At 46.5% G+C, this 26,282-nt stretch overlaps 10 protein-coding genes across 10 annotated transcripts; 5 read left to right on the forward strand and 5 right to left on the reverse strand.

The window, feature by feature from the left end:
* Positions 1 to 3,218: 3,218 nt before the first annotated feature.
* On the forward strand, positions 3,219 to 3,674 carry N7517_008201 (uncharacterized protein; the record flags this gene model as incomplete). Its single annotated transcript, XM_056725931.1, has 1 exon — positions 3,219 to 3,674. One exon carries the CDS (start codon positions 3,219 to 3,221, stop codon positions 3,672 to 3,674), a length of 456 nt encoding a protein of 151 aa, XP_056576782.1.
* A 1,692-nt stretch (positions 3,675 to 5,366) lies between these two features.
* N7517_008202 (uncharacterized protein) lies at positions 5,367 to 5,909 on the forward strand (the record flags this gene model as incomplete). Its single annotated transcript, XM_056725932.1, has 2 exons — positions 5,367 to 5,390; positions 5,442 to 5,909. The coding sequence occupies 2 exons, from the start codon at positions 5,367 to 5,369 to the stop codon at positions 5,907 to 5,909; spliced, it is 492 nt and encodes a 163-aa protein (XP_056576783.1).
* Positions 5,910 to 7,084: 1,175 nt separating this feature from the next.
* N7517_008203 (uncharacterized protein) lies at positions 7,085 to 7,549 on the reverse strand (the record flags this gene model as incomplete). Its single annotated transcript, XM_056725933.1, has 2 exons — positions 7,085 to 7,369; positions 7,436 to 7,549. 2 exons carry the CDS (start codon positions 7,547 to 7,549, stop codon positions 7,085 to 7,087), a joined length of 399 nt encoding a protein of 132 aa, XP_056576784.1.
* A 1,444-nt stretch (positions 7,550 to 8,993) lies between these two features.
* On the forward strand, positions 8,994 to 9,354 carry N7517_008204 (uncharacterized protein; the record flags this gene model as incomplete). The annotated part of the gene is made up of 2 exons (XM_056725934.1): positions 8,994 to 9,023; positions 9,079 to 9,354. The coding sequence occupies 2 exons, from the start codon at positions 8,994 to 8,996 to the stop codon at positions 9,352 to 9,354; spliced, it is 306 nt and encodes a 101-aa protein (XP_056576785.1).
* A 1,172-nt stretch (positions 9,355 to 10,526) lies between these two features.
* On the forward strand, positions 10,527 to 10,772 carry N7517_008205 (uncharacterized protein; the record flags this gene model as incomplete). Its single annotated transcript, XM_056725935.1, has 1 exon — positions 10,527 to 10,772. The coding sequence occupies one exon, from the start codon at positions 10,527 to 10,529 to the stop codon at positions 10,770 to 10,772; it is 246 nt and encodes an 81-aa protein (XP_056576786.1).
* Positions 10,773 to 12,219: 1,447 nt separating this feature from the next.
* Positions 12,220 to 12,981, reverse strand: N7517_008206 (uncharacterized protein; the record flags this gene model as incomplete). The annotated part of the gene is made up of 1 exon (XM_056725936.1): positions 12,220 to 12,981. The coding sequence occupies one exon, from the start codon at positions 12,979 to 12,981 to the stop codon at positions 12,220 to 12,222; it is 762 nt and encodes a 253-aa protein (XP_056576787.1).
* A 2,595-nt stretch (positions 12,982 to 15,576) lies between these two features.
* On the reverse strand, positions 15,577 to 15,855 carry N7517_008207 (uncharacterized protein; the record flags this gene model as incomplete). The annotated part of the gene is made up of 1 exon (XM_056725937.1): positions 15,577 to 15,855. One exon carries the CDS (start codon positions 15,853 to 15,855, stop codon positions 15,577 to 15,579), a length of 279 nt encoding a protein of 92 aa, XP_056576788.1.
* Positions 15,856 to 17,366: 1,511 nt separating this feature from the next.
* N7517_008208 (BTB/POZ domain-containing protein) lies at positions 17,367 to 17,892 on the reverse strand (the record flags this gene model as incomplete). Its single annotated transcript, XM_056725938.1, is given in 2 exon segments — positions 17,367 to 17,822; positions 17,839 to 17,892. The coding sequence occupies 2 exon segments, from the start codon at positions 17,890 to 17,892 to the stop codon at positions 17,367 to 17,369; spliced, it is 510 nt and encodes a 169-aa protein (XP_056576789.1).
* A 2,192-nt stretch (positions 17,893 to 20,084) lies between these two features.
* Positions 20,085 to 23,149, reverse strand: N7517_008209 (uncharacterized protein; the record flags this gene model as incomplete). The annotated part of the gene is made up of 4 exons (XM_056725939.1): positions 20,085 to 22,178; positions 22,238 to 22,454; positions 22,525 to 22,755; positions 22,890 to 23,149. The coding sequence occupies 4 exons, from the start codon at positions 23,147 to 23,149 to the stop codon at positions 20,085 to 20,087; spliced, it is 2,802 nt and encodes a 933-aa protein (XP_056576790.1).
* A 1,307-nt stretch (positions 23,150 to 24,456) lies between these two features.
* On the forward strand, positions 24,457 to 25,095 carry N7517_008210 (uncharacterized protein; the record flags this gene model as incomplete). The annotated part of the gene is made up of 1 exon (XM_056725940.1): positions 24,457 to 25,095. One exon carries the CDS (start codon positions 24,457 to 24,459, stop codon positions 25,093 to 25,095), a length of 639 nt encoding a protein of 212 aa, XP_056576791.1.
* Between the last annotated feature and the right edge of the window lie 1,187 nt (positions 25,096 to 26,282).

Here is a 26,282-nt window from a genome sequence, read left to right on the forward strand (position 1 = left end):
ATAGTGCTTTTTTCTCGCTCTCGCGGCATTTTACTAGTGGGGGCTCTAACCACACGCCCTTTTATGCGAGTATGCGAGCATTTCTATTGGAAGATAGCGTAGACGAATCATCTTGGCCTTGCCTAAGATAATTGGTTCAAGCTAGCCGCAAATTGCATCTGTGCCATGGTCTGAACATTGGCTTATGTTGTCGGTTGCATGAAGCAGGTCTTTTCAATGGCCGAACCTCGTTACCAGGGGCTCACGCAGCAATTATACAGGCCGTTCCGCATTTGTTTCCACGTCCAGCGGCATGGTACGCTTGTGTATGGTAGACGCTTTCATCCGGGGACCCACGGAGCATTATTATTGAAATTTTAGAGCGAATAAAGTACGAAGCCATACCTAGGCACTACTAGGGATAATATGTCATAAGGCTGTCAGTCGATACATTACCCCTCACATTCTGATCTCTCTTCATCGTCTCCTTTCCCTAGTGGTAATCTCGAGGAAACTTGTTCCTCAAGCACACTCGATTTTCCAATATTCAGTCTTCCTTGAAGAGATTCTACTTTCAGAATGACCATTACATGACTGGAAAGCGGGCTTCAAAGGATGCAAAATCCCAAGACAATCCCGATACAGGTAACACCTCGACAGCGGTGAATGGGAGTATCCAGCCACGTCCGGAGAAAAATGCTATGGTATCATATCCTCGTGCTTAGTTTCCTGAAGAATCCTGTTGCCTTTTTGCTAATAATTCTACAAGGTTCACTCGATCCCAAGCCAATTTCGAATTTCATCAAGGAGGATTCTGGGTGTCAGGTACGTTTGGCCATAAAATTCCAGCGAGAGCCCTTCCATTTCAAAACTGACCTGTTGCTAACCATCATTTGTTTACACGTGACCCGCAGCCCACCCAGGACGAAGAAGACCCATCCAGTCAACTTCTTTCCAATTCCGACGAACTGAGACACTCAGGTACCCATGACGCGCCTTCTGAATACGTGTCTTGGATATTGATTTGCACTAGACATCATCGGCTGTCGCGGAAGGAGGAATGGTATCAATTACAAGCTTCAGACGAAGTATACCTTCAAAGACTGCACATTTGATGGAACAAGCATGTTATTCATCGGAAGTGCAAGATCTACTAGTAAAACAGTCGTCTTTCGTGATTCAAACAGTGGTCAAGCTTCTTTTATCAATGGTGACATGGGTAAAGATAGGTTCTTGAGAGAGTTATGTGAAAAGAAAATGTAAGCTTAATGAACAATCAAATTTCACGCAGCTGCTTTTGTCTTGCTTTGATTTATCTTATAGTTAGCCTGCAGTTCCCCAGACATATATCAGAATGAGGGAATTACATCCTAGATCCTCGTCAACGTTTGAGACTACATATTTCTCAAGGCAGACTCGTTTTATACGTTACAGATAGACAGGAAGCATTCCATTGAGAGGTTAAACATGGGAGAACACGTATATACAGGAGCCTTCAGTAAAACATCGAAATCAAGTGAGCGCCGTAAATTGGCTACTGATAGAACTCTGTCCAAATTTCAATTTCACGCAGGAGTAAACGAGCTTCAACGTTCTTTCTGTTAGTGGTTTTGATACCAACAAAGCGTAGTGCTTCCAAAAGCCGTCTGAAAGGGATATTCACTCCATGGTTTCCGCGCAATACATGATAGAGAACGTCTCGCGTATCTTCAATGGTCAGTCTGGGTAAATGATGATGGATCTTGGAAGCACAAACCAGGACGCGTCAGTTTCTTCGAATAAGTATTTTGGATTCCAAACAAGACCTCTGGGCTCAGAGCTCCCCTCCATAAATGCAAAATAGCTTCACACGCTTGCAGGTCTAATTCTTCGAAGGCAGATCTATAGAAGTTCTCCAGGCGAGCTGCGTCGCAACGTTTGAGATTCGACAGTGTATTTTTCAGGATTGGATGGTTCTTAGTCACAAATTGATCAATCAATGAGAAGTCAGGCTCATTAGAAAAGATCTTTTTGCAATGGGTAGAAAACAGCGGGCTCTTAGTTGAGAGAGACCATCGTGCAGTGTTGTCGTTCATAGGGAGGGTGCTGAATCGAAGGGGCACACAACCGTTGGGCTCATTATGCCTTTGTCTCCTATACAATCTCGTATATCAGCAATCAAGCATGGGAATAATATTTGCCTCACTTCAAGCTCTGGGCATAGCTTGCCTTGACTTGGGCCTTTCCATCCCTAGGAATGACTTCTGCATACTGCCAAATGTTGCTTCCTGGCCTTGGAACCCAATGGTACGATTGACGAGAGCATATTCGTCAAATTCCTGGAAACTTATTGCTTTGTCATGGGAATGAGAAACGACATTTTCTTCCGCCTGGGGCGAGGCTGGCTGTAATTTACTGGAGTTGGCCTGCGGGTACTGAACAGAGAATTCCTCGGCCATACCCTCTTCTTTTTGCTAATTAGCACTATTTATAACCTCGTGGATTGGCTTTAAGGACTCTGGACACCAGGCAGTGGTGGATTACCTGTTTCGAAGGGATGTTTGTTGATACTCCCACTGAGTGGATATGACTGGGGACTTGGCTCCGGAGTGCTGAAAGGTTGGAAATGCAAATGTGGAGGCCAGTGGCTATTGTTGTTTGCCATGATCCTAACAAAACTGAAGTTGAGCTGTTTCCGGGGCAGACTGTGAACGAAGAGAGTCGGTCTTACCAGATCGAAGATTATGGACGCAGCACAGATGGGCGGGGGTTATATACGTTGTGAAGGGGAATGACCCTCCCCCTTGATTATGAGAGCTTTTCACGCTTCGCCGTGTTGTGCGGGGAAACTTGTGATGCATGCCGTCGCCCTGAATGGCTAGCCGGTTCTGGGGCGCTTATTGATTTGGAACTCTCATGAGAGTATTTGGGCAGAATCCACAAAAAGACCAGGGGCGCTGTTACAAGGATGTTTATACAAGGGATCGGTGGGATTGGCTGCTAAGATACTTCGCTATAGCGAGTATGGAGCATAATTAGGGCACGTCCGTCTCGATACAAGCGCAGTCAAAATATGAAAATTACCATTCAATTGAAAGGTATTGTAATATTGACACCCTTGCGCCGAGGAATTTGGCTCCCACTCCAAAACCTGGGATATACAAAGAGAGATCCCCTGCAACTTGATTGTCCCTTCAATTGTGCATACACCTGCTCAGTCCTTCCCCTCTGCATTTATCATAGAGAAAGACGACATCAATATGGTAAGGGCAAATGTGTTCGCTTCTGTTCCCATACTAAGATTGATTATACAGATTCCCGAAGCCGACCTCAAGATATCAGCCCAAACATCATTAACAGCTTTGCAAATTTGGTGGCTGGGTACCCCAGACCTGGCAGGCGCAATTGAACGGCGATACAAACTCGATACTGAGATTGTATCACTACAGCGTCTCAGGAAGAATGGATACAGAAAGGGACGGATCCGTCTAGCCCAGAACAGCATTTTAAATCGGCATGTGCAAGCCATGGTGGAAGACCTCACCGAAGACTCGCTCAAAATATTTCCCGTTCTCACCTGGCACTTCAACGCAGACTTTAGAGTGCCTCTCCCCCGTCAGCTTCTTCGGTTCTTCGATACCCCCTGGGAGCTTATCGGCGATGTTTGCATTGACATCCACAAATACACGACAATGGCCAAATCGGAGTCAATATGAGCTTTAAGAGAAATTTATCAAGCTGCTAGGACTTGTGGAATATTATCTGGTTAAGGGGAAATGGGCCTTGTGTATTTAAACCATCGGATTGTGCTGTTATTGTTGCAACAATCCACCAGGAGCTAGCTACTCTACTCAACGGATAATCTTTTTCTACCAGATTGAATGGACCAACCTGAATGCTGCTCTACGTTTGCCGCCACAACTGAAATTACACCATTACCTGCCTTGGCTGCCTCCAGGAACTTAAAGCATGCAGATAACAAAAGAATCATGTCTCTATACCAAAGCCTCGTTAATGCTGTGAGCACGCTCAATCCATATGTCAATCCTTGAATCATCTGTCAATGGAGTAAAATTCTGAATATTCCTTGAGACTGGGGCAACTATACAGGGCGAAATATCGAGCACAAATCTTCAAGTGAACCTATCCAAGAGACTCTCGGCCGGAAATCAGAAAAAGAGAACTCAGCCCTCCACGCTCCAATAACCAGATCAGAGTCGACAACAGGCTGAACCACCTCCAGAATGCCTCTTTCGGCGAGGACAGCCCCCTCCATGTCCCTGGTTATTGCGGTATAGCCGCGCATGTGATAGAATATATCACAACGAATAAGCACTTCTCTTTTGACCGCCAGAGTAATATGAATGAGACGACCCATATCAGTGGCCTTGGGCCCCTCATCTTGAAGATGGTCATACAACAATTGCCGAAAAAGCTGACCCAATCCGCCGTTCATTGCATAGTAGGTCGAATTTTCCATCATGACTAGGTAAATGCAGGCAGGTGAGAGTGCGTCGGTTTGAAGTTGGCCATATCTCTCTCTGCATGCTGCCAGGATACTGAGGTGAGGTGTCATAGAATGCCCTTTTGGGTCGTTTAAGACTATGGCTTCAGGCCTATCAGTATCGAAGTTGACCGGATGATAAGTTTACTCACTATGAGAGAATGGTTGAAAGAGTGGTCGGAAGTCCATTGCGGGTGGCTGAAAGGGTAGAAGTCAAAAGAATGGACCGAACTGTGCGCGGACCTTGAAGAGCTGAAGCTTGGGGAACGTCCTGGCATAAATTAAATATCCTTTCTAAGCAAATACCCATTCTCGGGTACTCCGAAAATTCCCATGTGCAGGGAACTCTGGTACGAAAAGTCATTTCTTGGTAACTCATTAAGTACGCCGCATTTGAGGGGTAGCCTTAAAATGGCGCCAAACCCATGCAATGGATAAAATTATCCCTACAAGTGAGATCAGCATGCAGCGGTTGTTAGTTCTCAGACACTCAGTCAGTTATCCAATGAAAGGTGCATCTGATCGGACTCCACAATGGCCCTGCTAATCAGCTGCAGGCGAACACAGATAACACGGTATGAAGGGCTAGAGGCGTTCCCGCTGTGCAATGGCGCTAAGTCTACGCCACTTTCAGTAAGACAGAAATTTCGAGCTTTGAAAGGCTTTTGTATTTGTATTGGGGGAAGTGGGCCAAAATACTTGTCTTAATAGGTCAGGACAGCCTCGAAGATAGTGCTATTAGAAGACCCCTGTCGCGTCCGGGAAATACTCTCTCCTTGTTCGTCCGGGTTTTGGATCAAGGGTCCCGGGAGCATCTCAAGCATAAGATAAATACTCGACCGCTCCACCTTCCCGGAACCATGATTCAATCTTTCAGCAGAATCCATTCTGGATACCTGCTACCATGTCGTTGGATGAGGACTTCTGTGTAAGACAATCCATTCTAGGTTTCCCTGCAGTCATATGCTAATTGATGAAGTTTCCTTTCCCAAGAATCAGTCTCCGAGCCGCCGAAACGACTTTAATTGTTCAACAAGTGTGGCTTCTGGGCACAAGAGATGTCAAACGAGCAATAAAGCGGCAGCACAAACCCAATGCTAGAACTGCATCCCTGGTCTCCACCTGCCAGGCCCTCAGAAAATATCGCTACTGGCCCCTGAGGAAACGCAAAGCCTTGGCCAAGAACAATATACTGAAGAATTATGCCCAACGTATGGCAGGCAAACTCACTTGTGATGATTTGGCTATGCTTTCCCTTCTCGCCTGGCATTTTGACTCGAAAATGGTGCCTCTCCCCCGGAGGCTTCTTATATTCTTCGCCGACCCCTACAAGCAATTTGACACAGTGTGCCGATCTATCCACCTCAGCTACACGAAAATGTATGGACCGGATACGTTGGCAAACTTCGAGGGAAGATTGAGGAAATTGTTAGGGCTATTAGAATGACACGTGATCAAAGGCGACGCGGTCTTGTATACCTAGATTCGACCCTCTGTTGAGACCTTGCCACATCATACTAGTCAATGAGGAATAAAAAAGACAGTAGATATATGCCGAGCTTCAATGCAATCACCTGCCTCAACGCCAACTTCAATCACTGAATGTTATATCACACTTCCAACTACTTTCCTTTGCTCTTCTCCCGAACTATACCTCTCAAAGTTTGTTGTGGGATGTGCGAGCGAAAATTGAGGTTGAAACTTTTCCTGCAGCTGCCTATTGTGCTGTTAGTTTGTCATCCGTCGACGAATTTTCTCTGCAACATACCTATCTCACTCAATGGGATCTATATCTTAAGCACGGCCAACAGCATTGCATCGGTTACTTCTCTTCCTGGGACTGTTTCATCGTCAACCTCAATACATTAGGCCTGTGTTTGCGTGAAAAGACTCACGGCAATTGTCAAGTACAAACTCAACAGAGAAACATTTGTTGTAATGGCGGCGTCCTGGGCGTCCTGGATCATCCTCCAAAGGAAGATCACTCTGATTTATCGGGAATCCAATGGCAACCCGGTAGCATTGAAGAAATTCCGGAAAATCTTTCTTCGTTATCAGACCAAGACCTCTGTGGATATCGTCCCCTTCATTCCCTTCACCTTCGCCTCCTTCCCCTTCCTTTCGACAATGACGGTAGCATGCATTTGGATCTGAAAATAGCTGAAAACATCGTGGACAGATATATTCCAAGCGCGTTTTTGTCAGAGCTTGCATCAAGATTGCGAGCCGCCTTTCTACATCAGACATCTTGAAGTGAATAGAAAAAACCAGGAAACAAAGGCTGACAATTTGACAAAAGTCCACTCTTTATAGGCGAGGGCCGGCTCGCCAGCGCATCTTCACATATCCAAATACATTAGTAAATGCACTTGCCGAATATAACTAGCGGTCGGGGTGCAAGATAGTACTCCTGCCAATTTTTGATTAAGATTCTGATACGAAAGCCTTTGGGATGGCACGGCCTCGACCGATTGTGGCCTTTGGTTTAATGTTCGTTCCAACATAGGTACTAGTTTACAGCTGCTCTTACAACCTCGCATATCGAATACCCAAGTATTTTATTAGCCATATAATTCATATTATCTGCGTGATGGCACTATCTAAGATATAAAGCTGGGCGGGTCAGGAATAGTTGAAAGCATGATCCTCGGGCAAGGGCTCGCGAACTCCTTTGGAGGCCTCGTGTTTCAGGAGATTACGTCCAATGGAAGATTCCACCAGCTCTGTCTGCGAGATGCAGTAGTTTTCAAACCACATTTGCTGAATAAAATAAGGTGTACTTGGAATCCACTCCTTATTCCTGATTTCGCGCTGCATGTGGTAATAAACCTTCGTATCTTTGCCATCTCCCAGTTGTTGAATTATGCGCAGATTACCGAAATCGAAGTCCGAACTAGACGGTGGTTTCTATTTATTATCCGTTAGAGCCATGGATTGGAAGATGACTTAATGCAACAGTTCCGGGACACTCACCGCAAGCTCGTCCAGTTTTTTCGCAGAAATAGATTTAACGGAAGGTCCACGATGCGGTGCTGAATACTGATACTCCGCTTCTAGATCAATGGTTATTATGTTGCAGTCCAGCATATCAAGCAAGCATCCAAACCTTGAGGGCCTTCCTGTGATTGCTTCCTCGCCCTGCAGCATCCAAGGAGGAGTTCGAGAAAACGAGACCAGGGACTATTTGATATACCCATATTTCACACAAGACGTTAGATATCGAGAGAGAAAAGATATAGATCTTCGTTGGGAGATTTTAAAAACAGCACAGCACTCAATTGAAGGATCCGCGACGTCGAGACCGTATAGATATGCCCGATTATATACCCCTGAATCGTACCAATGTCTCGTATGTTACCCCGGCTATCATTATTGGCTAGAGTGTTCCAGCTTCAGGGCTCTTGTTGTTTCCTGCATGAGGCCGATCAGATATATTCGCGTTTTGAAGGAGGTCAAAGCGAAGTTTTGATACAGGTTATGCGACGCACCCAGGAAGCCTATGCTTCGCAGACTATACTACGGTCATGGCGATATTAGTGTGCCTGTGATCAAGAGATCCTAGATCAGGTTACATACATATTTTACAGGTTTCGTATTACTCGATTAGCCTTTAAGTATTCGGTCTTCGTAGAGAAATGTCACATCAAATATATTTCGACTAAATGACGCCGCCGGCGCTCTCATCCATTCGTGTCCTGATGGCCCGGACTATAATTCTAAATTCATAGCCCCGGGGTCTCAATCCTGTAGAAGCAGCAGGGCAGCTTTTTGAAATGTCTGCGGCGCGGAGGATTTTATAAACATGCAAGACGATATACTGTAAATCGTATCAATATCTCGTAGTTTACTATGTGTTAAGGACAACGGTCTAGACCTGCCTTCCAGGGGCGGTCAACTTCGTGCAAATACTCCTGTCAGATAATTCCTCACTTCCCTCGGGTCCGTGAATAACATTACCCCATGGATGCGTAGACGGACAGAAGAAAACAATATGTGGCCAGACGGGGCAGAAGGGGCAGAAGGGGCAGAAGGGGCAGACGGGGCAGACGGGGCAGACGGGGCAGACGGGGCAGACGGGGCAGACGGGGCAGACGGGGCAGAAGGGGCAGAAGGGGCAGAAGGGGCAGAATAACCGCCGGTAAAGAATTGGGGGGTTTTTTTTCTTTCGATGATTACGGAGTTTTCGCCGCTCTTTAGTTATCCCGACAGATGAATGACAGTATATATAAACCAGATAGAGATGAGTCCCTGGCAGCTTTTGTATTTCTTTATCGGTTTATCACGTGATTATCAACAGCCACAACGGGTGGCCTAGTCCGGATGGCGGGGTTGGGCAAAAAAAAGTCACCGATCGCGCCCGACCCCGACTATCAACTTCCATCTTGCCATCGCTTATCGGGCCCTTTGCAAATATTTGCGGACTTGCCATGTCATAGGTAAGGCCTGGTCTATCATATGTTGCTGGTGCAATTACTGACTGTAAGAGATCAGAACCTGCTGAAAACCCCTCCTCGCGCGACTTTCACCAGATATGACAGAAGCGGCTACAGAGCAAATGCTGGTGTGTCTGGCAAATTTTTCCTTCTGTATTTTGTGACCTAATCTTACTCGTTCAGGAGGGGCGATGGAGCAACAGTCTCACCAAGGAGGAAGGCTTCTTTAAGGACTGCAGGAAATGGGCTATTTGGTATATTGACGCGGTCGACTACGAGAGGGAGATCTTTTTCTACGACTGCAACAACATCGAGTTCAAAAACGAGAATATGGACACAATTTGGTGCACTACTGGAAGTGGTCGAATTACTTTTCTCCCGCGAAAGGTTGGGGTTTACATCAAGGAGGGGACATTCGGGATTTACACTGAGAATGGGACATTCAAAATCGGACCATAATGATATTATGTTGTGTCGTTGACTATACGCATAGCCAAATTGAATTCGATTCGCAGGCAGATGATTCCGCTATGCGGACTGCTACGCCGCACCTGCAGCATGACACAATCTGTTGTGTCATAAATCTGGTGGCTTTTCTCCCAAAGTCGCAGCTGACTACTTTCAATTGCATCACAAACACTTTGAGTGAATATAGAAGGCATGGCCTTCATGGATGCCCCTTTGATAGTAGAACGGCCATCCCTGTCTATATCGAAGAATCAGAATATTTCCTCAATTAGGGATAGAATCAAATCTCACCACCAATATCCGTCGTAAAATCGTTGCCCTGTTGTTGGCAGGCTGAGGTGACCCTGTTCGTGAATATTTCAGTTGAACTGTCTACGAGAGACGATAAAACCCCTGAGCTTGTTCTGGGAAAAAGAATGGCGGCGAAGTCTGTTGCCATTCCGATGTTGAGCCAAACTATGGCGTCCTGTCCAGGCCACTCGGGAAAGTTCATTCTTGCACAATTTGTGCGATTGATTGCCCCATTCGTAATCTCAACCATTCGGACCGGAGATCTTTCAATGGCTTCAATTATCTTGTTACCAAACTTATTCCGGATAAAATCCAGAGTGAAGTGATCGTATGCCCATTTATTCCCAATCTCTGCTCCCGTTGGAGGCGGCGGTGTTTGAGATAAAGCTTGTTCAGTTGTCATTTACTGTCCACAGGAAAAATAGGGCGAATATTTCTTACCTCGAGGGAAGTGAAGAAGCATCAATTCTCTGTATCGAGAGCATGTATTGATGCCTTGCCTCAGGGCTAATTCTTTGAATAATTCCATCGCATTGTTTCCCAAGAAGATTGCACCTCTGTCGCTGTGTTGTTGGCGGAAAGCCGATACATCAAACGTTCGACAGGCTCCAGGCGAAATGCACATGATAAAGGGAAGAAGAATATGGGGATCGATTTCGAATACTTCAAGGTACACATTGTGGGCTCTTTTGTTTTTTTGCTGTACCTTGGTCTCTTGGTTGGTGCGTCTCTTCCCGGGTGGTAGACGAGTAAAAGGCTTGCAATATATTGGTAACCGCTCTTCCAAGATCCCTTGAAAAGCTGTAGAGATGGTTTTGTCCTTAACAATAGCATCCCTCGTCTCATAGACACTGGATAATTGTTTGGGCATCATGGTTGACGTCTCACGCTCCGGCGTAATCTTGGACGAGAGAAAGGGGCAGAAGGGGCAGAAGGGGCAGAAGGGGCAGAAGGGGCAGAAGGGGCAGAAGGGGCAGAAGGGGCAGAAGGGGCAGAAGGGGCAGAAGGGGCAGAAGGGGCAGATGGGGCAGATGGGGCAGATGGGGCAGATGGGGCAGATGGGGCAGATGGGGCAGAACGTACTAGCGATCAAGCAGAGCGAGACGACTATGTTATGACTTGGAATGTGCGTATTGTTCCCAGGCGCTTATGATTGTGATAGGTCTTACCTAGCATTCCACTGTGGGGTGAGATGGGAGTATGTGCCCAGGCCAATATTCTTACTAGGTACGTCTGTCATTGGTCCATACTGCTTCCCAACATATAATATGGTTTCGTCGATGTAGTATGGGGCCTGTCCCCAGGTTTAGAGGTCTGTGCCAGCACTGACCAGCCGTGTTCCTGATCTACTCCGAGACAACACTTGCTGTTCATACCTCAGTTGGCGTCACCGCTCAGCTTCACATACGCAAGAGGAAATTTTCAGTGATAGCGTGAGCTGGAGCACTTGGCCTCTCTAGAAAATGGCTCAACTGGGTGATAGTAAAAGAGAACCGTGCACACAATAAACATATAAGTCTATAAAATCCTCCATCTTTCCCAGTTGAAAAAAGCACTATAAGACATCCCAAGTCTTTCAACCTTGATCTATCAATTTTCCGTCTATCAACTCCAAGCTTTCAAGTAAGTTTAGAGCCCATCACATTATTGAGCACCTTGAACGACTAATGGCAAATAGCAAAGTAATTTAGGATGTGTGAATTTTATTCAAAACAAGTCACGACGACCGATCCAAAGACCGGGAAAACGACGTACAGTACTGCTAAAGGCGATAAGAAAAGAGATTGTGGATTGAAATCTTGCCCTACGCACCGCCCTACTCAATGGTGTGTATATGGCTCTCAAGTCACACAAAGCTTCGCTGATAGTGATTATCTAGAGACCAATACCGCCAAAGGAAAAGTGATAGCGAGATGAATATGGATGATTAGGGACTTGTTTGCTCTGGCATGTTCAACACATGGCTATGTTCGGAAGTGGAACAGCCATCGCAGGATGAAGATGGATGATCAAGGACTTGTTTGTCTGGCATGTTCAACACATGGCTGTATTTGGATAGTCCAGTTATTTCCCTTTGTTAATTGAGACCTTGTCTAATTTGTCACCACCAAGACTTGATTGACAGTAATGAGGAGAAATACAGTCGCGTCACGTGATGCAATCGAAATGGGGAAACATGGAGTTACCTCTCTGTATTTTCCTTTTCTTTCTTCTCTTAATTTGAGATAAGTTGAAATACTTCCTTCTTCAATGGTGCTTTTATATTCATCCAAGTAGATTGATGCTCGTCTCATTATTTCGCGATAAATGAGAAAGCCAGTTGCTTCATTCCCATGGGACGCTCAAGGCATTTGTATCACTAGATGAAGTCGTGTGACCTTACGAACTCTCGCTTCACAAAAGAGAAACTTCATTCTGCCAGGAATATGGGTCTCTGGGCTTTCTAAGCAGAAAGAAACAGTCTTGTTCGCACCTCCAAACGAACTCCGACTCAACGCAGCGCCCTCTCCATTAAGTGGCCAAGATACCTAATTGACACATTGAGGCTATCCAGGGAGTACCTATTCATTTCTTGAACAAGCCCTCATTCATTCCTCTCAAATCAAGTTCTTTCCGGAGCTTCTTCAAAGCAAAATCATCATTTTCAAACTCCGCAGTGCAGATACCTTCAGGCAATTCGCCACGCTTGTCCGGGAGTGGATTTCCTTTAACGGCACACGAATCGAAGTCAATGATCACTGGCATGTCATGATCTCGGCATCTGAACATAACGTTGTCCAGGTGAATATCGTTATGGACAAGACCAAGAGCATGGAGATGATCGATGCCTGCCTTGATGTGCTGGAGACACACTTCCTGGTTGACCGAGCGCCCGTCCCGAAGGCGGTCCTCAAGCGTCTCCGCGTACTTTCGGAAGCAAAGCCCAGTAATCCGGCCGGCCTTTACCATGCAGCCAAGATAACCGGCGACGTTTTCATGTGGATTTCTCATCAAAATCTGACAGATTCGCGCTTCTTGAAGCAGGTATAAGCTGAGTGATGCTGAGCCGTCGTAGCCAGTGAGCCGGGGCCGCTTGATGTAGACGTCCGGCTTCTCAAAGTCGAGGCATTCTGTGAGATTATCTTCTAGCAGGGGCCAAATGTGCTCTAGCGGAATCTTCTGGAGGCCGGATTGGTCGATAACCGGGGGGAGATCCTCTGGGTGCGCAACTAGTTCGGGCACCTGGGCCGAAAAGTAGTCGTCGCCATCCTGGAAGATGACATTCATGTATAGAAATTCAGGGTTGCCATCGAATTCCCAGCGCTCTATCATAGAATGATAGTGCATTTCAATGAGATAACGGTGGCTTTTTTTTATTTTAGAGAACTTGGAAGGTGCGTGGTATGATGAACGCTGGATCATGAACACGGCAGTCTGAGCGACATAGCGTGTTTAAGTACTATTTTGGACGCTAAGCACGGACCCTGGCCCGCCATAGCCAACCATGCTAACAATCAAATTTTGGGTGGTACGGCATGAAGCGGTGAACAGTACTAATTGTCATTTATTGTGAATTGGGAAGGGGCGATTGAATTCTGAATTGGGAGTCACAGGTCTTACACTGACTTGGCGCTACACAACTGGGTGTCCACTTGGCACCGTCACATGCAGTGTTTTGGGACTCTGCAGAGCAAGCCCACTTTCTCATGGATTAGTGAAGATAAGGGGCTGGCATTGCGTATCCAGTGTGGACAAGGAGGCCGAACAGAACAAGATTGAGAAAGTATTATGACTCTGAGGCGCAACAGGCGGAGCACTACACGATGGCGGTATGTTACGGAAACCATATTTGTCTCATGTATCACAAATATTACGAGACTTACAAGTATTGTGGCTGGTCTGTCTCAAAACGGTGGCTGTGCAGATTTATCAGAAGAGCCGTAATTACCGTACGGGGAGAAATATTGAGCTTGTGTATCAAATACGGAACCAAAATCGCCACGACCCAGCTGATTCTCGATATGGTGCTATTAGACCACCGTAAAGTATTCAAATCGAGTCTCCAATTGTGATTGCAATTTTCACGGATTCAATAATATAAGGTTAGAACGGGCCTTCAGAGTGGAACTGAGTTGCTGGAGGTATGGGGTCAGGCTTTGACCGCTGGTGCAGGAATATTCATTAGTGAACCTGGCATATGAACTCCAACCAGCAACAATCTGGCATTCCCAAGTCATATATAGAAATATTGGTAGCAAGCTGCTTGAGTATCCGTCGGGCGTGAGTTTAGGGCTCCAATACGGAGCTTGGAGGCTGGGAAGCAGGGGGAGAAGGGGGGCCTTTTGTTGTCGTCTTAAATCTCAATAGATTAAGAATCAGGAGACAGCACCTTCACCCCAATTGATGCATCCTCCCTAGCCCACTCAAGACTTGACAGGAGAGTTGCTTGGTCTGACAAGTTAGAGCCAGAGGGCAAAAGGGTGCCTATAAGTCAGGATGGAATAATATAAACGAGGACCTACACACGCGACACTCTCCATAACCGTAATATGGCCGATAATAGGAAAGCCCCACGCGCCAGGGAAAATCCGGTACGTATAGGTACTTTTCATTTCCATTCGCATCCGTACCATCGTTCCACTCTCTTTCGGATCGACAGAAGCAACGCTGCAAGTCTGGGCCCTTCTGGGCGCCCGGGCCAGCACTGTACAGGCCTCCTATTAAGTGGCAAAGCTCATCAGCTTCAGGGACCATGCTTTTGAGCCGGTTGACGACTTATAGTGTGGGAGGGGCCATCGTTGGTATGTCTCAGTCGACTGAAGCACACGAGACTTGAAAGTGTCCCCGCATCTAGGAAGAAGAAGAGACAGAGCATACGCAAGTAGGAGTGAGTTTTAGTAGGTGGGTTCAGACCGGGGAGTTCAAGCACGGATCTTTCTCCTCTCAGATCTCAAGGAAGGTCATGTTACTAAATCCAGTCAGCCACAAGACCCCTGCGTAGTCTCTCGGGAACTACACTCCTTATACAATAATAGAGCCCACTTACATCTGTCATTGGGGCCTTCGGAACTTGTCGCGAACTCAGAGTTCAAGCATCAAGAATAAGTCAGACATGTCCTAACAATCAGTGGCTTAGAATGTTACCTCGGTATTGCCAACTGTCTTTATTTCGGTGGCATTCAGCAGTGCCGGACTTCGAAACTGTGAACTGCCTCATGCTATAGCATGCAATCGCCCTTCAATCTTTTTTCATCAACGATGAAAGGCGTCTGCTTCCATGTCTGGCTTTGGGATAACTTCCCACTGTAAGAAAGCTGTCATTGTCCTCTGCGGCATTGGAATAATCTGCATCATGATGTCACATTAGGCTTTGTTCGAACGGAATAGTTAGGTAGAGATAAACTTGGAATTTCGACGGTTTCGAAGCTTATGAGCAGTCTGAGTTAGTCCTTCAGGATAGCTTGGGACTGAGTTAACTGGCTGCGTCCGATTCTTGTCTATTCCGTAGCTAACGGATTTTAGATAAAATTCCTTCCAAATTATTTCGAGATGTTGTATTCCTATGGCCTGCCCTTCGACCTCATGAGTGATGCGCGGAGTCCCAGTCGCCTGTCCTGAAACATATGTTGCAACTTGTTTGTTTCAACAACTGCCAAAAATATTTCGTTTTCCATGGCCAAGGCTGCGCTTCTCTCCTCATTGAAGATGTTTTTTGAGGTGAGAAAACAGCAAGTCTAATGCAGAGAGCCTGTCAGCCGAATGTTTCAGTGTTGAGAGCTCCGAACTTTACATGCGACGCAAAGAGTTCCATCGTCGTATATATGGTATTTTCAAACGTGTGCAGCCGTTCTGCCAATAGTCCTCGCACTTCTATGTCGCGGGAGAAACAAGACAATATCGGTCCGATTCCTGCATATTATCGTTGGCCGAGCATTCAGTCCATTATCTGAGGGTGTCCTGGAATCTAACACATGCATTTCCGTTGCTCCAGGTTGCCAACCGAAGATGATATTGGATTTCATGACTGAGCGATTGACCCAATGCTGATGACAATTTCCCTAAAGCAGTGTCAATGGAAGACAATCGATGGCACAGTCCTGTTGTTAAAGCCTCGGTTGTACTTTTGGTAGCTTTGAGGTTTTCCAGAAGGGTGCAGACGCTCCGCTGCGCAGCTTTTGCGGCTTGGGCAGTGGGACCGGTAATACTGATTGGTTTGGCCATCGTGAGCGAAAGAAATGCCAGTCTGGAGTACGGTCAGTTGATGCGGAACAATGAGTGAATGAAAGCTGAACTGACTATTGTATATTCAAAAGCGGTCTTTGTGTTTGGTTAAGTAGTTTGAAGGTAGAGGAAAGATGAAGAGCATTATTTTCGGAGGGTGTGACTAGATATACATATATCTTTTTTCAAGTCATCACTCCAGGCGGAAATGCTAGGGGGAAGGGGGCGATGATTCGAGTACCTAGGATTCAAACAAAATAGCTTACAGGCCCTTAGGACACTGGTAATACAGCCTAGTGGGCTCCTGGGAATGCGCCGCGGGCTCCCAGGAGCTCTACACGATCCAAATGCCACATACGCTAAGATCCGACCCCACTGTTGGTGGTTTGTCTTCGGCTTACAACCTACTTAGCAATGGCGCGAAAGGTATGACGTTATACGTTCAGGAAAGCCTTCAGCTTGTGCGCTCATTGGCGAGAGAAGTGGTTCATCGTCATCACCTGCTGAACACTGATTCCTCCAGTTGTCTTGATACAGTGAGGGTTCTAGATCTTCAAGGAAATCCGTCCAATCGCCCTCGCCCTGGTAGTAGTCCAAAGCCCGATTAGGGGATCGCTGGGCTGTAAGCGAAGTATTCTGAGGGGTATTCCCAGGAGCATAGGCTGAAATGGGAAAATGATATGTCAGTTGAATAGCCCCACTGAGGTTTTTGACTTGGACAGGATCGAGACCGCTAGGACGAACGGTCGCGTTGACTGCGCCCGTCCTTTTTTGATGGGCGATCTAAATGGGAAGGACTGCACGTGATGGCACTAGCGTGTCGCATTTTATTGATGTAGCTTACTCAGGCCGCTCATCCCTACACTCAGTGAGCACTCAGTGAGCAAATCAGGGCACTCAGATGATGATCAGTGAGTGGATCAGGTTGCTCAGGGGATGATCAGTGAGCAGATCACATTGATTATATAACAGCACGTGATCATGTCAGGGTACTCAGGGACGTGCTCAGTTATACTCAGTGATCAAAAAGCGGCAAGGGGTGAGCACTAAAGCGGAAAAGGAAAGGTCTTGAGTGCCAGGCATTATCCGGTACATATGTACACACACAGATATATATAGTTGCTGAAGCCTGTATATCGCGTTGCGAGTTGATTTAACTACTAGACTAAAATACGAATCCGTGCCCAGCCTAGCGGTTTGTGGTATAGAATCCAACTCGACAAGGGGTCAGCATAAATGAATTACACACACACACACACACGCTGTAACAGAATAGGTCTATTTTGGCTGATACATGCTAGCCTCATCCGTCTATTTCCATTAACCCTATCTAGCATCCTTTCGCCTCGATCGTTTACTCTATATCTTCAAACAAGTCATCCACTTATATTTTCCTCAACCGCTGGGTCGTTAGAGGAAATGGTGTTGCAAATTTGAGGACTGCGTGACATTTGTTCCACCCTTCCTACCCGGGCGAAGCTAGAACTTGTGTACCGATACATGCAGTTTTATTATCGCAGAGAATCCAGTTTGCCTCTGAGCACAAGAGCCAGGCACATATCTCTCCCGAATTCCAACAAAGATTCAAGGGGATCCACAATCCAGTCCCAGTTCCAGTTTGGAAAATCAATCAGCTCGTCGAGTATAAAACTGAGCAAGGCTTCTTTGACCTCGTGGTAGTTAACCCTATTTGAGTATATTTCATGAATTAGGTAGGCGATGGACTGTCGGTTGACGTCGTTCCTGAGCGAGACGAAGATCAGTCCTATGGCATCCATTTTGAGTTCATCAATCTCCAAGTCAACAGCCTCGGCGAACATTCGCGCATGGAAGTACGGTAAGCTGTCGGTAAAATCTTGAACGGAATTGCCAGATCCGCCGGTGTATCTGCCCTTGTACAAGAACTCTAATACATTTTTCACCAAAATCGGCTCGTGCGCTTCAAGGCAAACCTCCCCAGAACCTCCCTAGAAAAGAAAATACCCCGTTAGATGAATTTGAAGAGATTGGCCCCGGATGGGGTAGCTCAGTGGTCATTGCGTTGGGTCACACCTCGAAACCGCCTCTGCAGGCTCGGACAAAATACCCTGACGGGGGACATATAATAGCTTTATGCGCTGGAAAGGCGTATTCACCGCATGTGAGGGTCACATCGCTGTACTTGGGATTGAGGAAAAATCTATTTTGCAGCAGCAAACAGTTTAGTGAAAGAACGTTCTTATTCATGCGGGGCTCGGGACTCTGACCCCTCAACTGCCTGTATAATGGCTTTCTGATTTTCCAAAACACTGAAAGCAATCATTGAATAGTCTATCGTAAATGCGGCTTGGCTCAGGGAAGTATACTGGGAGTTGGAAGATGCTAAATTACCCCTCTGAAGGACCGCCGAGGGAGGGCTCTCCTGGCAATGCTTTTCCAGCAAACCCGCCAATAGATGGTCTCGGAAGTTGGGCACTGCTTCAAGAAGTTTATTGTCAATTAGAGCATAGGAATCCATCATGAATCTCTTCAAGTTGGCCATAATGATGTTTAATGTTGGGCCTCTTAGCTCCCAATATTCCATCCTTGAATAAAGCTCTTTAATGAAGGCGATAAACTGAACTTGATCGAAGAGAACTCCCAAAGAAGCAATCAAGGCTCGCTCTGCGTGGCGTTTTAGACGGCCAAAAGACAGGTCCACAGCCGCTGCGTAAACAGCCAGGTGCAATATAGATGGATGACAGCCAGTGGAACGGGGGTTGAGATACGGAGAAGCCGACTCCGTTTCCGCTTTCGAGTAGTACTGGAAGTTCCGCCTTGATCACAGCCATCGGACTCAGGCTCTTCCAAACTTTCAATGGGAGGCGACCTGAGGGTATATTGACCCGTATATGCCAGCTCCAAGGCCTTTTTAACCATATCAGAGGCGGAACATTGGATCTCTCGCTGGGTTTCCTGAAGGACAGAACCCGATTAGTTTCCAAACGAACAAAAAAAGTAAGGCACGGAGATCGGGCAATCTCATTTATTACCTGTAGACAATGCAGCTGATCAAAGACAGCGTCAACGATAATTCTATGCCCTGGAAACGATTCGTTCCCACAGGTAATGGTCAAGTCACTATGAGCCGGGCTAAGGTAAAGGCTGTTTCACTTTAGCTTTCCTCGTTCAGACAAAGTTTCAAATTACAGACCTTTTTACTCTTTTGAGAACGAATTTCTCATACTCCTTGTGGTATTCCATATTCGACAATGCCATGAAAGGGATGAAAGCGCCGTAGTTGTGGCAAGAATGGCGGTTGGTTGGAGGTCTCCGCTGCACAGCGCTTTGGCGTGTTTGAGGAAGTTCTACCTAGGAGCGGGAAAAAATACCTCGCATTCAAGTCCTGTTACTTAACTTTGTTGAGCAGTGTGGTTGTACAGTCGTTCTCGAAATCGGCTTGACAGATACTCCCTTTATCACTGATTCTGGCCCCACCGCCAAGGCTTTAGCGCCGATCAAATATTGAGCAAGCCGCATTAAAAAAAATAAAAATAAAAACAGGCGACAGTTAAATGCTCCAGCATGGTCCTTTCTGTATTCTGCTACGTGTAATTACATTTTACTCTTTGATCGGTAAAGTCAACGGTCACTGTATACTTGGCGGCAGAACAAAAATGACATAATACTGCGGCCCTCACCTTGATGCGGCCCCCTCAATAAAATAAAATAACTTAAAAATCAATATTTAAGTTAGTATATCTATATATTTTTTTTGATAATATTACATTAAAGAGCTAAATTTGTTACCAAGTGACTTTTACGATGTCCATCAATTTGACGCGGCCTGCTGAATAATTGATCTGCGCTAAGGCGATGTTGAACACTTGAAGAAGTGCCTTCAAGCTAGTCTACTAACCCAAGAGGACCCACCACGATGCGCACAGTTGGGAGGACATACGATGAAAGGATCCATGCATGGGTTCGAAGGAGATACAGTGATATTCGAAATCAGTTTTACAGTAGAATTCGAAATCAGTTTTAACTCCACACTCTTGCGACTTGATTCGCGAACCCTAATCTGAAACACGCTAGCCCATATTTGGAATAGTGGTCGATCCATGATTTCCAAGAATAGACACTGTATTTTACATAACGCAGGTGGGTATAGTATACAAAGTATCAACGTTGCTATTCTTTTTGCCGTCCACTATTGAAGAAGGCTTGAGCTGACTCGTCCAACCTTTCGCTCATTGTTTCCCAGCTACCGGTCAGATAGTACCATACTGACGAAGAGTTCCCATGAAGACATTCTTAATCGGGGCGTATCCTTGGCCTTGTATAACATATTCGCTGGCTACAGCATCGGTGCCAGTGAACGGGACGTTCCATGTATACGTGTAACCACTCTGGGATTGAGGCGCGACACCGATAGAGGCCCACGTCCAATCCGCATTAGCCGTGGTGGTCTCGTACCAAGCGCCCGTATATTTGTAGAAGCCGGAGTAAAAGTCATTGCCTTCAACCATGTAGTTAACGATCTCGTGGTGCGCAACACCTTGAGCGTCCACCTCTGGCACCTGAATTGGCCACCCGCTGCCGATTCCAACATCGGGTTGTTTGATGCCGATGAAGAGCCGCACAAATGCGTAGGGCACTAGGATATCGGCTTTGTAGACAACGGTGTCGCCATTCTGTGTATAGCGAACATTGGCGATTGGACCGTCGGCCGGTAGGCTTTTCGTGCTCGCCGAGATCATCCGGGAGGAGCCACCCCCACTTCCTGAAGCTAAGACCGTCCGTACCTCAAAGGAGATACTAGAGGATCCGGGGTCGAGCATGCCGACCGTAGCTCGGGTTAATGAGGCTGGCAGTTCCAGTACTATGGTACCGTCCTTATACACCGCGTAGCCAAGAGCACTCGCGACCGATGACCAGGTGAGGGTGACTGAGCTGTAGTCCGAAGAGAAGACGGCAACGTCGCTTGGAAGACCAGCAACATAGGAGCTAGTAGCTGTAGCTAGGTCATCAATGGGAGGCGTGCCACCTGGTACGGCGCCGATAAGTGCTTGCATATAAGCCTCGCTGGGTAGATTATCATAAGGGTTGGGTTGGTCATCATCGGTGATTTCTAGTAACCCTGCATGGCGGCTGGAGGCAAGAGCAGCAATAGTCGCAATCTGATCCTGTGGAACTTTGTAGATGATATGCCATAACTTTCGAGGATCCTTTGGCGTCCAATCATTAGGTACATATGAGCTTGTATAAGTCTCGTAGCTGCTCTCGAATGTTAACAGCGTATCCATAGTATCTTCAAAGCATTGAGCTATTGGCGAGCCAGGATTGAGTACTGTATATGCGCCGGGGTGTTTTCGCTTCGTATAATTGTTGATGTATGCGTATAGATCTGCGTAGATATTGTTGGGACCGCATTCTGGCCAGCCTTCATCAAAAAAGATACCGCCGAGGCTGGTGCCATAGAGCTCGAACCACTTGTCGATATCTTGTTCAATTTGCGAACTCCAGTCTGCGAGATCATGCGAGCCCAGTCGAGTTGTAAATTGTTGTTGACTCACGCCAAGGTAACCAGTCCGAACATAACCGAGGATCTTTTTGCCTTGACTCGCTGCTTGATCAATCACCGATTTCCAGGATTCATCGACCACATAATCTGGTCCGTTTAAAACATTGGCAACCAATACGCTGACCTTGTTAGTGTCGTATGCAAGGAGCCGTCCCCATGAAGCCGAGTCTCCGAGGGGGTTAATATAGGACGCAATGGCGATCTGCTGGCCGGCGTCCCCTCCCGAACCTGAATCCGAAACCCCATCCGTCGAGCCCAGCTCCTCTATCCAAGTCGAAACTTGCTTGTTATAGCTATCTGGGTAGTCGGAAGCTGGGACAAATCCATCAATACTTAGAGTAGAGCTGGTTGCGCTCACGACTAAATCGTCATCACAGCCTGGATAGTCTCCACTCCAGACCGTAATATCGTCGTCGGACGTAGTGTTCAAGTAAAAGTCGCTGCCTTCTGTAACAAATGAGGCGAGGCTACCCGGGTGTGGGGGCCCGTCGATTTCGTATGTAACAATGGGTAGATGAGGATATATGCCGCCATTTTTGGTCATCACGTATTTAGCCAATGCATAATATGCCAGATTGTCGGCGTTTCGCTGAACCCAGAATCCAGCAGTTCCCACTGCTGAATTACCTTGCCAACGAGCTAGTACTTTGGTAGCCAAGGGACCGTATGCCGGAGTGTCAAGGATTCCGTTGCGGCCAAATTTGATTTTGATGTTGAGGTCAAGGACAGAAGGATTAGGATCTGGAGAGTTGGCAGCCACATTTAAATGGAATAACTCATGCTGATCAATTTTGGTCAGTTCACCAGATTTGTAGAGTCAAAACCTTTGATCTAGCTCACCAAAAATAGAGCTCCTCTGTTATCATAGTTTGAAAGTTTTGCTTTTTCTGGGTATCTGTAAGCATTTCCGAATGAAATTGCGTCTGCCAGACTTCTGCGAGTAAAAAAGCCTTCGCATAAATTGATCATCGGATAGCTGGGAGAATCTGGGTCAACGTTCGTCGCATACGCAAGTAGTGTTGTCTTTGCTTTAGCCTGGCCATCACGCTTGGATGAACTGGAATGTATCAGTAATATCACTTTATACTTATTTCGGATCAACAGAAAGACAGGGCGGCAGTACGTACCTGGATTGACACGGATCATCTTGATTGGACTTTGGGCATATATTTGATGGATCATCACATCGAATCTTGATCCAATGCGGGAAGGGATTTATGTTACTATAGATGACCGTTGCCGTATTTTCAAAAACTGCCTGGATTTCAGATTGCTGGTCTTTGTTCGTCGCCGGGGCACCCAGAAACTCCAGCGCAGCTGCGTTGTTCCAGTCGATATTTGAAACCACTCCTTCAGTGCTGGAAAGTACGATGACGATGTCAGTCTATTTCTTCTCCAGATTATTTCGCAGGAACCAGGATCGATATGAAAACTGGGGTACGGGGACAGCTCATGCCAACATAGACAGGATAATTACAAGAGATTGACTTACTTGGATAACAGCCATGCATCATAATAGGCGTCGTCAATTTTGCCTTTAGCCCCTCCGCCGAAGTTCTTTTTGCAGTCAACATAACCATAGAGTTGGGTTCCAATAAGGTTCTCAGGTGAAACAGTGCCAGTTGCCTGGGGAGCATCAGTGCCGGTTGGAATCACTTGGTAAGGAGTCTCATCGCCTAAATCGGTAGGCGTCGCAGCTGAAGTGCACCTTAGCAGCAAGAAGAACGTTGTCAAAGCTGCAAAGAGAACCATGCTGACGGGCTGTATAGAGCGAAATTCGGATGCAATCCAGCGAAAGGAAAAACTGGAAGGATATTATATACTTGATCTCTGAACGCTTCCTCGACATAGCGGTATATCACCGACGGCGCTCATAACCTCGATTGGATAAAACTCCGAAAATTTAGTAGATTAGCATGCTAGTTGGATTGTTCCTACTTCATCTCATTTCCAGCTCGGTTAGAAACCGAACAGCAAAGGATTACACTAGTGTACCCGACGGCCGAGTGAAGATATTTCAACCGTTTACTTCGGATTACTTCGGATGCATTCAAGTTGCGCCTTTTGCGGGCGAGCGAGGTCAAGTCTCACTCTTATTTCCCTAATTCAACGCCGTGGATCCGGCAGAATCCACATCCCTGCTTAATAACATGGTCGAAGCATCACGATGCCGCCAGGAATGGAAGTCGATATTTAATGAGAACGAACCAACCTCGGTCTATGGACATGGTCCGCACTAATTGGAAGGAAATAATTAGTTAGTGTGACCTTGATTACTGCAATCAATTTATTTTGGAAATTACGATATTGACCGGCCTATTCAAACTTGGACTACCTAAGAAGGTGGGGGCGAAGTAGCAGGCCAAAAAGAGGATAATCCTGTACGTAACCTGCTACTTCGCCCCCACCTTCTTAGGTAGTCCAAGTTTGAATAGGCCGGTCAATATCGTAATTTCCAAAATAAATTGATTGCAGTAATCAAGGTCACACTAACTAATTATTTCCTTCCAATTAGTGCGGACCATGTCCATAGACCGAGGTTGGTTCGTTCTCATTAAATATCGACTTCCATTCCTGGCGGCATCGTGATGCTTCGACCATGTTATTAAGCAGGGATGTGGATTCTGCCGGATCCACGGCGTTGAATTAGGGAAATGAGAGTGAGACTTGACCTCGCTCGCCCGCAAAAGGCGCAACTTGAATGCATCCGAAGTAATCCGAAGTAAACGGTTGAAATATCTTCACTCGGCCGTCGGGTACACTAGTGTAATCCTTTGCTGTTCGGTTTCTAACCGAGCTGGAAATGAGATGAAGTACAGTGGCGCAGCTCAAGTCTGCCTCGGTGTGATACCCTGGCCCCACTGTTTGTTGAGGAAAAATACAAGTGTATAGTGCTAATGCCAAGGTTACTGCCCAATCAGCTCAAGGAAGCTTCCCCCAATTTCTACATATTGAAACGGTCATCTGCATGACCCTGAGAGCGCTCATGAATCTCCGAGGTCGACTCACGTGATACACAACACCGTTCTTATCCTTTTTGTAGCCTTATTGAATGAAACATGAGGTTTAGCAGCATGCTGGTCGCCACAATCTTTAACTTTCTATCGACTTTCTGCCAACAAATCATTGGCTGCTCACTTCCCATCGAAATTTCCTCTATTTTCCCTCAACAAACAGTAATGCGCGACTCGAGGATCTTCGCACCAATAGGCCCTGCTCTATCGACGACTGAACGGACTGTCTTCGGCCCCCTAGGATGCGTTGTCTACGGCTACCCCTCCACTGGCGGGGTTCTCATCAAAGAGGCTGCTGACCTGGTCGACATGCTGTTCCTATCAGTCTCCCGCTCCCATGCATCACAGCGCTCACCCAGTGTCGACGAAGAAGACCGATTCTGTTATCTCATGCGACGCACTGGTGCGAAGTTCTGGCCGAGTAAGGAGGAGTGGATCGAAGTGAAGATGGAAATGAGGGATATCACGGAGGAAGAAGAAAAGGTGATGATGTATGGTTGGCCGACGAATGGAGTGGGTGTGTGGGTATTGAGGTATGGGAGTGCCAGTCAAATGCCCCGAGATTTTGGGAGAATGAGTTTTGCGATGAATATGGATGAGAGGATACAGATTATGAGAGAGTATGGCGCTACGTTTGTTGAAGATGTCACGCAGGTGGAGGAACTTTGTGATGGCTCGTTTTGAGGCCTACTAGTCTTGGGATGGGTACTTGTGGAGAGGAATTTCAATATGCTACATGCAGTGCCATGGGAGGCTCAGGCGACCTGGAGAGCGACCGCGGCCCATAGCATCATGAGAGCCGTAGCCGTTTCAGCCCTTCAGAACCTGAGATAAGCTCTCGTCAAGCAAAATAGAAACATCAAGCTCTGGGATGCCCAGACCGGCGCGGAGCTGCGAACCCTTGAATAGACATCGCCACGGCCCATGAGGCCCATGGACCATCAAAAGATTAAATATAGAAATCCCCGTGACTTGCACAATTTATGCGTATTCTGCCTGTATTTTATAACGTTGAATTGTATCCTGTGGACATGGATTTCTATTGAGTTCAAGTTGTGGAAAATTTGGTGCTGTATGGCAATGTTTATCAAACATTCTACGCCTTTTGATGGGCCATTGTTTAACCCCACATAGGCTTACACTGGGTGCCACCCAGTTCTATCATCACACGTGCAAACCGCCCATTACTCTTGAATCAATCAACAAATTGGTCGTTTCCAATGTTTGACTTATCTGACATGTTTCATTGGGCAGTATTTTCACCCTCCATACAGGCCCTGGAGCTAGGGCTCCACTTGCAGCCATTCGTTGAACCTCTTGACGATAAATTGCGGCGACGCTTGGTATTGATCCGTCGCTATAGAGATTTTTGAGATTGCGCACAGCTATTACTTAGCCACGACAAATCCAACCTAGTACAAAGCAGCAAGTACTTTCACAAGACTGGTTATGAAACAAAGCAGCTCTAGACAAAGACCGTTGTTTCTCGGGGGGCAAAATAACGTGTGATTGGTCTTTTTTACTCCTTTCTCCACCTTGGAGTAGCATTGAATAACCCCAAAATAACACATTGAAACCCACACCGCCGGCCAAGAAGCTTGCAATATCTTTGATCGACGCAGCCTAAAGTACAAGGGTCATGGGCATGTATGGAGAATAGCCAGGACCTACAGCTCCCAGGAGTCATTAGTCGGTTGACGCGCCCTTGACTGTAATGTCTCATGAAACAAAAAACCATCAGATTCTCTTTATCACAGGACAAACCACGATTTCCAAGAACCATGATTGTCTCCTGAAGCCAGGGATCCTCTGATTATCGCCATCATAGGAGCAACCACGGATTTTTCTGATAATCTAGGACCTTCGGGAGA

Source organism: Penicillium concentricum (assembly GCF_028827145.1).
Source record: "Penicillium concentricum strain IBT 3081 chromosome Unknown utg000003l_segment0_segment0, whole genome shotgun sequence".
NCBI classification, from domain to species: Eukaryota; Fungi; Ascomycota; class Eurotiomycetes; order Eurotiales; family Aspergillaceae; genus Penicillium; species Penicillium concentricum.